The following is a 12027-nucleotide window of genomic DNA, read 5'->3' as shown; positions in this document are numbered from 1 at the left end:
ATAGGTGAAAGCACAAATATTCGTATCTGTCATCAAAGCAAATTTTAGTCAGAGGGTGTGTTTGTGCCCAATTTGTTACTATGTGTATAATTGTAATGATGTAGAACTGAAACCAAACAGCGCTCTACCAAGAGATGCCAAGTTCAACAGTGATTCATACAGCAATAATTTCATTGGTGTTAATACACTCTGTAAGTGACATTAGCCATGAAATACATAGTCAATACACTTTAAACATAATTTAAGGTAGGTTGTTGTTTGCCAGAAGCTATTCAATTTTTTTTATGTGTATCACTTATATGTACAAACTAGCAGTTCCCTTCCCCAACATGATTTAAAATAGTCTAGCTAGAGATAATAATACGTTTGAATTTGAAGTAATTAACAAACAGCATGACTTAAACATATTTCCTCTACCTTTCCACCTTCTTTTCTAAAATGTGAACAGAAGTTATGAATAGATTAAAAAATGACAACGTATTAGAAGTGGTGACTGATGTCATTTCTTAGGACAATTGTTGGCAGAGTGAATCCGATTGCCCTTCCCTCCCTTTTGAGCTAAAGTGACATATTAACTTACGAAATGTACACAAATGTTACTTAGGATAGCATGATGGTAGGAAGGGGTTACAGTGGATGCAAAGCTATAAACAAAACAATAAACTATGGTAAAGGGTTGACTGCAATGTTGATATGTAGAGCATATTAAAGTATGCTGGAGGATATAAATAACTCAGAGGGAAAAATGATATATATATATGAAAATTTCCAGCAAGTGCACACACCAATACTTGGCATGTTTAACTAAAAAGAAAAGAAAATTTCATTTACCATAAAAAATATATGTATACTTTCAGCTTACAGTAAAATTACTCTCCCTAGACACATTCATTGTTTTTATCCATTCTTCAAATACTGTTTATTCCTGAAAATAATTTTTAGAAGCATAAATAAAGTTTTGCTACCATATTAATCTATAATGGAATTTCTGATCTACTACACTAATGCTTTCACCAAGGAGGCTGTATAAAAACAAATTTTATTATTCACAATCAAGTGTTCATGTGCATATACATAAATTCAAGGTTTCCTATTTGTTCAGGTTAATGTAAAAACCCTCATGAAGTTGTATTAGAAATTTGGTCATATGATCATACCAAAATGGAGGGACAGAAGCAGCAAGAGCAGCAGTTTTTAGATTGTACATGCTACTATTGAAACGAACAAAGAGGAAACCTAGGATAAATTTTCATTGAGAACGTATATGTACCTTTCAAAAAATAAATGTGTTAAATCTGATTTATGTACTTAAAATATCTGTACATAGGTTTTTCAGGCAAAAGCATGAGTCTGTATAAAATCCATGAATTCTCATTTCGCCGTCTGCCTAACCCAGCCGTTCGGCGTTTACATTGCACAGTATATTCAGAGTAGTTTAACAACATGTTAAGGATGACTTAAGTGCATGTACACTGCAAGATTCAGATTCTTACATGACAATAATGTCACCCAGTTAACTTGTCAATGGACTATACTCTACAGGAAGAAGAAAACAAACCAGAAAGGTAAAAGAGCAGCAGCATCATGCAAAATACCCTTGGCAACCCAAGTTCATTAACCACAAGGAAAACATTTCCCCTCCCCCCACAAGCTTCTCTTAGAGCATGTTAAATATCTGGCTAGCACTACATGACTTTACTGTGAACAAGAGGGACATTACATCACGCAGTTAAGGGTATACATTTATGAGGAAATGTATCACGAATTCCAATTTCACCCACAAGCCCCTTTAGCTTATTTCTTCCTTCCTTGGTTTCAAACCAGCACTTCATACCTTACCCAAATTCAACTGGTCACAGTTGTGGTTTTTTGTTTTTGTTTTTTTTGTTTTTTTTTGGCAGAGAAGTCATTCTTATATAAGGCATTTTATTCATGGCAATTTTTTTTTTGGTAGAAAATTAGCCATTAGTTTGCATTTCATCAGTTTAAACCAATGTATTTTCTCCCTCCCTCTCTCTCTGTTTAATAACTACTCACAGCAGGAATTACTTTTGAACAGCAAATAAGTGAAGGCAAAAATATCATTGGCCCTCACTAGGGTTTTCTTTTTTTCTTCTTCTTGGTAAAACTGCAGCAAGTTGAAACGCTAGGTCAAAGTCAAGACCACTTCTTTTCATAAGGCCTGCGTGGGGGAACCTTTTACACGTAATCTCCAACACCGTAACAGTGAACTCCCAAACCTCCCACAGAGAACAAGTAGAGTTTTGCTTTGATGTTAGACATAGATGATGCAGCATATTCACACAAGTTTCAGTTTCCGACACCCTGCCATGCAGCCAGCGAGATGATCAAGAATCGAAGTCTTAACAGTTACTCAAGGTACAGGCCCAGCGAAGGTTCTGTATCACTTCTTATGTATCTGTGTATCTGTATCACTTCTTCAACGTTAATGTAACTGAGAGCTCATGTTTTGGCAGGGCTTGGAATTTAGTTGCAGATCTGGGGTTTAGAAGGTCACAATAGGTAGTGTCTGCTGCCAGATACCAGCCAAAGGAGTATAAATTGGAGTCCAAAGATTGACCATAAGGAAGGATTTAATCCAGAAACACCACCACAGTCGGTATAATCCTCCTGTTAGGAATGAAAACAAATAAATAGTATTGCTATCTGGAATAAATATGGAACAAAGCAGCTTTCAGATTAATTGTTCTACATGAGACTGAAGCACTATTGACCTAGACTTCACTGTGTAGAGATTGCTTTACAGTGGTCTCTGCCCTAGCACCATTTTCAAATGTTTGAAATTCTAATAATGCCGAAGAAAGCTAATAATAATGAGGTTTTTTGGATAAACAAATTACTAACTGAAAACTTCACTGCCATGATAAAAAGAATCTTTTATATTGATAAAAACAAGAAATAAAAATCCATTTTCCATGTTTCTGACATTTAGAGGTGAATTTATATGCTACATGGAGCACCTTGACTTTAGGAATTTTAGTAAAATGAAAAATAACATATTTGACATTGAAGCAATTCATGGAAATTTTGAAAACATATAGTCCAAACAAAGAAGTAAGCTGAAAAGATGTCACACTTATACACAGAGCCATGGAGTACCCCAGCAAGTGCCTAGAAAGTACCTACTGGATTCTTCACTGTGCAGTAGTGGCTCAAATGGATCCCTAAAAACCCAGTCATGCTATACCTTTCATTTCCAGGTTCCATATTCTACAACATTTTCCACAGTTTAACATTCCTCCTACTGTACTGAATTTAATAAAGAGTCATGTTCACTCATTCTCATAAACATCTTTTAGAATTTATTGATCCAAGCCAGCAGTGGTAGTGCCTCCTGCCTTTAATCCCAGTACTGGTGAAGCAGATGGAGGTGAATCTCTGAATTCAAGACCAGCTTGATCTACAGACTGAGTTTCAGGACATCCAGAGCTATGAAACCTTTCCTCATAAACAAAACAAAACAACAAAACCAAAAAGAATTCATTGTTCCAAGGTTCATCTTCCATGGATTGAAGTAGGTTAGATAAACAAATTTATGTGTTCTTTGTAGAACAACATTACAGAGTCTAAACTCTTAAAGACTGGGGGCGATCTGATTACTTTCCTGCCAGAGACGAAATTTCTACTTGCAGCTGAGTAAATAGCATTTCTTCTTTGATTTGTGCTTGGAGTAATACCATAGCTGCTCTGTAGTCCACAAAGTGGACAGTAATGTACAAAGACAGTAATGTATGGAGGAAAATGTTAAATGCTGCCTTTAAATGTAAAGAGTTGGAAGATATTTCTGATTAGTTAACTGGTTAGACAATCACTTCCTACCTTATTGGCATCTCAGGGGAACCCAATGCTATAATAAATGTTCCTGAGGCTAACATGCCTCCAGTTTTTCTGGAAACGTGTTTGGCCTTCTCTTACTCTCCTTGAAGGAATCTAATTCCCTTCAAGATCTCTAAATAATGAGCTATTCCAAAGTTTAGTTTCCTCTTGTCGCTTTTACTAAAAATATATGTTTTTAATTACTTATTTTTATTTTATGTGCATTGGCGTTTTGCCAGCATGTGTGACCATGTGAGGGTGTCAGATCCCCTGGAACTGGAGTTACAGACAGTTGTGAGCTGCCATGCTGTGTGCTGAGGATTGAATCCTGCTTTTCTGAAAGAGCAGTCAGTTCTTTTAACTGCTGAGTCATCTCTCCAGCCCTCTTATTTTTGGTTTTTGCTTTGTTTTTGGTTTATTTAAATTAGCTTTAAAATTCAATTACCTTACTTGCAAACAACTTTCAGGTTAACATGAACCTAATTCTTCTCTGACTCTTACAACATCAACTCTCTTGTCTATGTTATGGAGATTAAAAACTTAAATGTCAAGATTTTTGATTCCTTCTAGCATCCCTGCATAGTATTTCTAGCATAGATCAGGTCAAGACTCAGAGGCAATCTGAGATTTCTCTCTTTCTGAAGTCAACCCCCCATCTGAAGAGTTTTCATCATGCTCTAAACATAATTCACATTCTGAACTATGGTCTGGAGCCAAAGCTACCATTGTAGCTGCTTCTTCCTTTATCCTCCTCCTCTGTCTTGCCTTATGTATCTGTACACTGTCCTTCTCTACAGTGTGTCCTGCATCTCAGCTATTTCACTTGTTCTTTTCTTCAGTCAACTTTTCTATGCAGGTAAGGAACCACCAAAGAGAGCTGTTACATTCGAATTTTGGATTAAAAATTGCTTTTTATAAATACATATGAATACCAAATATTTCAAATATAGTATAAAGATGAAATGAAGAACCAGGATGCAAATACGACTCACTTATAAGTGAAGAATGGATGCTGTCACAGAAATTCTTGTCAATATAAAACATATCTTTACATTTTAGATATGAACTCTGAAAAAATATTTCCTGGCTCCTCATTGGTTTTTATTTTCTCTCCTATCCCCATGTGCTGCATATGGTGATAATAGAAGTCTGTTTCACTTGGGGAAGTGGTAGGTTAGAAGTTATTAGAAGTCCCTGTTATGAAAACATTATGATATACACTTTTAAGAAATTCTAAACCCCAAGTGGGTATATTTCAGGAGAAACTTCAGCATTTTTTTCTGGCCTGCCAACTGTGAAATCTCACTGACAACATGAAACCACTCAACCTGATATTGAAGAGCTTTTCACAATGCAAAGAACATATTTGTATTTTACCTTACTATTAAAGTCAATAAAATCCTGGATGACAATGTTATACATATTTATTTTGATATGCAACATGCTTTTGTGAGACTGCTTAATAGACCACCTCTCAAGAGCCTATTAATAAAAACATCAACTGGGAATTGTTTTTGTTCTCCCTTTACATAACTAATTAAAGGAGAAGTATCCAAAACATAGTTTACAGTTCACCGTTGCATTCATGTGATGTCCTTTAAGGCTCGCTTTATAATACCATCCATACAAATGGCTAATGTCTCTTCTGGATGATGGGATGAAACAAGTATTAGTGAACTTCTTTCTCCCCAACTGAACTGAACATGGGGCAATTAATTGCCCAAAGATCACAATAATTTAAAGAAAATTTAGACAATATAGAAATATGCTTTTCTAAACAATATTCTAAGAGTATTATGTTGTTGTCATTTTGTTTTTCTGAATTATAACTATGCTTTTCCTTCAGACAACATGTAACTGCTGACTACATCCAAGAATAAGGGTTCACTTTTAAATTTAGGTAAATCTATATTTTGAAGTAGATTCTTCAAAATTACCCTTTTAGTTGAAATATATACCTAATATATTCATTGATTTTCTTAATTTTTAAAGAATATTTTTCTTTAATTCTAACTTCATTAACCTATGCATTGAGTGATTGTGTCACCTATGTTAGACATGACAAATGCCTCCTTGTCTCAGAGCATCTCGGTCACAACCCAGAACTCTCATATGTTGGGCCCATTAACTTCTCTCTGGATGGAGAAGGGGGGGACTGGGGAAGCACATGGGACCCTCCCTTTCTGGAGCATCAGTTAACAATTGTTAGGAAGAAGAGGTTTTTGGAAGTTGGCCATATGTTGCCTACACTCCTGTCAATAATTGCACTAATCCCATTGGTTCATCAGGCTATACTCAGGAGGGATCATTACGACAAGAGCCATACTTTCACACACAGGCCAAAATAGCTGATGCATTCAAATTGTTTTAAACTGTGTCTCAATCAAACGGGTTTAGTGCCTTGATCAAAAGATGATGGTCTCGTTAAGACAGGACTTTTACATCAGGTTGTAAATTCATCTTTGTGACTTTAATCTATGTTGATGAGAACAGGTAGTTGATGAGTGAATTAACTGTAATGAGTGACAGTATTCTGGAGTCGCTAAACAGCTCTTTGAGAAATGGTTTGACATGAGCAGGCCTCTAGAAAACATGAAAGATAGATTTAATGGTAGAGAGAATGGCAGGAGTCCTCGTTTCTGTGTGCCAAAGTCTTATTTGGTAATTTTTAATAAAGGGACTTAGTTTTAATTTTGAATCACTTTTAAAGACAAAAGAGCAACTGTTGTTAAAGAGATGTGGTTTCCATATCTTACAATTTTAGATCTAATTCCATTAATAATTTTATCTATCTATCTATCTATCTATCTATCTATCTATCTATCTATCTATCAATCATCTATTGTCTGTCTAATTTAGCACGTGAATGTAACAATGAAGGTTAACAGGAGAGTAGAGCAACCTGTGCCTTCCTCTATCAGTCTCTGCTTAGTTCCTTGAGACAGTGACTCTCACTGAACTAGAAAAGGATTGGCAAGGTTGGCTGGCCAGTGAGTCTGGGCTTCTGCCCATCTTTACTCCCAGATGTTGACATTCTAGGCACCCAGGCACCAGAAGCCATGTCTGGGCGTTTATGAGGTTGCAGACAATTCAAATTCAGCTCCTCAGATTTAAACTCCCGATTCCTCTCCTCTACTCCTGGTTGTAGTTTTAGAACAATATTTTGTTTTTAATTCACATATCTATTGGCATAATATATTACTATGAAAACATGTTGCTATTTCTAAGGGTGATATTGCTATATTTTAAGCAAAACATCTGTGAAAACACACATTTATCACTGAATGTTCTGACGTATCTTTAAAATACCAATTACAAGAAGATAATGCTTTGTTTTGTTTGAATATTCATTGGGGTATGTAAGTAAATGAATGAAAAAAAAACCAGAAAAATCAGAGACCTGGGTAGTAGTACATTGAAAGTAGTAATAATAAATAGGAACATTAATATTTCTACTATAATCATATTTGTGAATATAGTTGATTAATTTTAGAAGCAAAGATATTGCAAATACAGTATACATACAATACATTGCATATATAATATACATATACACAGGTATACACATGTACATGTGTATATATATTATACATTTGATCTAGCTGAATATATGTATATTTATGAGTACAAAACAGTAAGTCAAAATAGAGCTAAATTTTAGAAAAAGTAATCATCATTAATTCTATACATTAGGTTTAATCCTCTATTTTGTTTAAGATTAAAAAATTAATACAATTGAGGGATATAATAAAAATCTAATATGTGACAAAGTTAGAAATGGTATAAAAGAAAGTAGAACCAAATAGTTGGTTAATAGCTCACAGAGCTTCTTGCAGCGTGAATAAGGCCAGCATGGCATACCAGCTGGGGTCCCAGAGCTGAAGGAGACGTGGACACATGTAGGGGTGGTTCTGATGCTTTGGTTGGGAAACTGCATGTGAACAATGAAGCTCCTGTTCCTCAACTGCTTCTTGATGATAGATCAATAAAGATGCTAGCAAGCTAATGGCTGGGAGAAATAAGCAGGACTTCCAGTCGTCTCTCCCCCCCCCCCAGCCCCTGCCCCTTTAGGCAGGCTAGCAGACACAGGAGAGAGGAAAGGATTTGCTCTGCTTCAGATTGAGAAAGAGCCACCAGCCATGCGGAGTGTCCACTGGCTGCTTCCTGACTGGGCCTGGGGTAACAGACAGAAGATTATAAATGCAACTAAGATGAGGGTGCTGAGCTTGGACTAAAGGTAACTGAGCAATTAAAGTTGAGGGCAGATTTAGGTTACTGAGCTAGGAGTGAAAAAGAAGGGTGCAGTAGCCGAAGAAGGCTTATAAGAGCTGGGCCACTGAGCCATTAAAAATAAGTTAATGTGTGTCTGTGTCTTCCACAAGTCCAAGGGAACATAGGCGGGGCTGGTAGTGCAGTCTGCCTGGATCTTAATGTGGGGAAGTAGGAACTACATGCTACAGACACAGACCCACATCCCTAACCCAGAAACTACCTGCAATTGGTAACCACTTGCAAACGAAAAATTAGGATCTGGATTGGTTTCCCAGTGCTCCTTGGCTGGCTCACAAACAGATGTAACTCTAGTCCCAAGGGCTCTCTGCTGTCTTGTGGCCTTCTTGGGCATTAGGCACAAATGTGGTGAACAGATTATACATGAAGACAAAACATTCATACACATAAAATCAATACATTTTCTTAAAAAGAAAAAGCTGATATAGAAGTAGAACAAAATAATTGGATAATAACTACTTATAACAAGTTTTTAATTAGATGATGACTACATACAAACTATAAAACAAATAACATACGTTCAGAATTGGAATGTAAATTAAGGTAGGCAACATATTTTCAGTGATTAAGTTTCTACAGGTTATTATTATTATTATTAGTCTTCAATATAATTATATACACTATTAAAAACTTTATTGGAGTTGTGTTTGGAAGTACCATAGTAGGAAAGACAGAAGAAGCAACCCCTAACTTTATGTTAACTATGAAATCTACTAGGGCCACATTAAACAAAAACAAATCTCCTAGACTCCTTCTGGAGGATGACTATTAATTAAGACTTTAGTGCATTAAAAACCCTTACCAGCACATTGTTATCAAAGCAGACATCTGGTCCTTTTCGGTATCTGGGCTGCTTAACCATGTCACAAGGATCCGGACCATCAGCTAAGGAGACTTGTCAAGGAACAGGTGTAACTTCTTCTCCACACGGTTCAAAAGAGCAATGACATATTTCTAAAAGCAATCAAAACCTACCTATGCCAATGCTCGCTCGCACCCACAGAACCAGCTGAAGTATGAGGGACTGAGAGAGTAAAAACTGTCCAAATTAAATTTTCCCATAGTTCCCGAATAATGTGGTCAGTTCTGCCTTTCAAACCAAAATATTAGAACTGCAATATTTTTCTCTATATGAGCATGAACAGGGTGGCAGACTTAAATATTCATTGTTTTAAAGTGGTTTGTTCCAAACATCTCCAGTGTCAAAGGATACATGTCTGTTCCGCTTGCATGAGTAGCCGCGTGTCACATGGACATGTCCCTTTGCTCTCCACCATTATGAATACTAAGTTGGTGTTCATAAGTTTTTCTACATGAAAGATCCTACAAAATACACGTTACAGTAGCTCATTAAGGGGAAACTATCTTTTGGAAATAGAATGGAAATCATTCTAAGATTCTTAGTTACTGCAAAGAAAGATAAAACAATTTATTGAAAAATGAATCACCATCCAGGAAAAATACACACATACACACATACACACACACACACACACACACACACACACACGTAAATTGAAGATCACCATGTTTTTACACATTGTATTAACAAAAACATGATACCCCATCTCATAAATATTTTAAAAATTAAGGTCATATCAAAAATATCTTGTATTAAAACATTTAAAGTTGTTAGTCCTAATTATGAAAGTAGTACTATTTAGTTACGGTCCAAATTCCTAAAAGTATTTAAATTTCAGTTTTTAGGAGATGGTGACATTTATTCCTGGCAATATACCAACAATCCTTTACTTTGCAAGTAGCAAAAGTAGAAAAAAAAGGGGACAAAGCATATTATCAAACTAAGTTCAGAATAAAGTGTAGATCAATGTTCCTAACACGCTTTCTCTGAGTGGATAAATGTTTCTTGTTTACCCAATATGGAAAAAAAAATGTTTTGAAAATGTGACATAAAACTTTAATTAAAATGTAAATAGGTTCCGTACTTAGAAATGGACTTTTCAGAGCTCAGATACGCAGCCAGGCTTTTAGCTCCATGCCCACTGTTAGTTGAGTTGTTTCATTTTCCTTTGAAATCAATATAAAAATATAAATATACGACTTGATTTTTTTTTACCTTTTTTAAAAGCAGAGGAATTTTACTGGCTTTTCCTTTTAACTGGGGAAACAACACAGAATAACTCTAGTGACATTGTGCTTTTAAGTGGTCTGTGAGATGAATTTCTGCCCTCCTGGTTCTGTGTGCACACACTCCTTTTACTGGACAATTGGTAAAAAGTTACGGTGCTGTGTGAGTGTTCTAAAAGCAGATGGTCTATGCTGCTGCACAATTTTCTAAATTTTTAAAGCCTTGTAGACTTAATTTTAAGTAAAGTGATCTTTATCCAGAGTATCTGCCTTTATATTCCTCTTCAAAAACTCTGCCTCCTTGAAAACATAATTTACACAATCAAGTCACAAACCCACACACCTTGTCTACTGGTTAAGTCCTTGGAGTAGAAAGAGTAGTTATCGTAATTGTTATAGACTAACATTTTCAACTCCCAGCACCTATCCTGGTCCTTTCAGAGTCTTGGCTTACCTTACCTCCTCGGGTTCTTTGCTCTGTTAACATTCTGCTGGAAAAACTTGGATCCATCTCTAAAATACCTCTCTGTATTTTGTAAACTGTGGCTCAGGGATCCAATAACCTAGATTAGCAGTTTCCTCAGACCTCCTAAAACCCCCATTTTGCCTCTCTCTTCAATTCCATCATAGACAAGTGTATTTTCTATACCTTCTAAAACATTTTAAAGATGTTTTATGAATGCAAACATTACTCATGATCTTCGGAGATATGTTCTTCAGAGACTTCAATTTCAAATCAAAAGTAACATTCAATTCTTCATGTCAGAGAAGAGTAAACATATAAACAATGATGCCCCTAACTTTTTACAATCCCTCTTAATTATTGCACATGAAAGATGTATTTGATTGAAATTATTATCATAAGTAAAATCTATATTATAAGATTTCTAATACTAACCTTGCTTATAAAAATGCATTCAATTTTCTCCATTCTGCCTAGAATCAGAGGCTCTGCCATTTAACTGTAGCTAAAACAATTACAGGCTATCAAAGCTTATGAGACCTATAAAAAACCAAGTATTCCGAGATTTTCAGCTTAAAACAACTATTCATCTTTGACTTCACTGAGCATCTTCCTTATATCCTGTGATTATGACAGACCTGAATGCTGTCCTTAGCAAACAAGGAGTACTTCACACAAAGACACAGAGTACCTGGAACAGTTTCCACAGTCCAGTAAACCACTGAATGATTTAGTATCGTTCTTGAAGAAGTACTGTGTTTGTTCTGTGATACAGCTCTGCTTAGACAGGGTGGCTGTGAAGTCATCTTCCTCCATCTCAACTGTGGGAGCCAAAACAAAGACCATCACCACCAGGAGACACCGAGTTTCCTGGAATCACTACTCATAGGGGCAAAGTTAATGCACAAAGGCATTTTATAGTAGGTTAGTTTACTATTGAGTAACTGCCAGGCTGTCATTAAAAAGTGCCTGCAAAGGTTTAGAGTTAGAAATCAATATCTAGGCTAGAAACTTCTGATCAATGTGAATGACAAACTTTATAAATCATAAGAAAATAAAAGTTTCAGTGTATCAAAATTATCAGTTTGATGATCTCTGTCTCTCATTTACCTACATGTACATATGTGTGGGCACACACACATTCTCTCTCTCCCTCTTTCTCTCCCTCTCTCTCTGTCTGTCTGTCTGTCTCTCTCTCTGTCTGTCTCTCTCTCTCTGTCTCTCTCTCTCTCTGTCTCTGTCTCTCTCTCTGTCTCTCAGTCTCTGTCTGTCTGTCTCTCTCTCTCTGTCTCTCTCTCTGTCTCTCTCTCTGTCTCTCTGTCTCTCTCTCTGTCTCTCTGTCTCTCTCT

The 12027-nt window shown here is 36.1% G+C and overlaps 1 protein-coding gene across 1 annotated transcript in view; it reads right to left on the bottom strand.

Annotated features, from left to right (window-relative positions):
* Positions 1-2478: 2478 nt before the first annotated feature.
* Cacna2d1 (calcium voltage-gated channel auxiliary subunit alpha2delta 1) overlaps positions 2479-12027 on the bottom strand; it is a 405712-nt gene continuing 396163 nt past the window's right edge. Inside the window, exons 35-38 of the mRNA XM_028776033.1 lie at positions 11370-11499; positions 9341-9450; positions 8930-9012; positions 2479-2631 (exon numbers count right to left, since the gene is read on the bottom strand). Coding sequence (XP_028631866.1) covers positions 2515-2631; positions 8930-9012; positions 9341-9450; positions 11370-11499 — 440 coding nt within the window. The 3' untranslated portion in view covers positions 2479-2514. The remainder of the gene's footprint in view (positions 2632-8929; positions 9013-9340; positions 9451-11369; positions 11500-12027) is intronic.

This window comes from Grammomys surdaster, unplaced genomic scaffold (assembly GCF_004785775.1).
Source record: "Grammomys surdaster isolate TR1022 unplaced genomic scaffold, NIH_TR_1.0 264, whole genome shotgun sequence".
Classification (NCBI taxonomy): Eukaryota; Metazoa; Chordata; class Mammalia; order Rodentia; family Muridae; genus Grammomys; species Grammomys surdaster.
The sequence above is the reverse complement of the archived record's forward strand: the minus strand, read 5'-3'. Positions and strand labels throughout refer to the sequence as shown.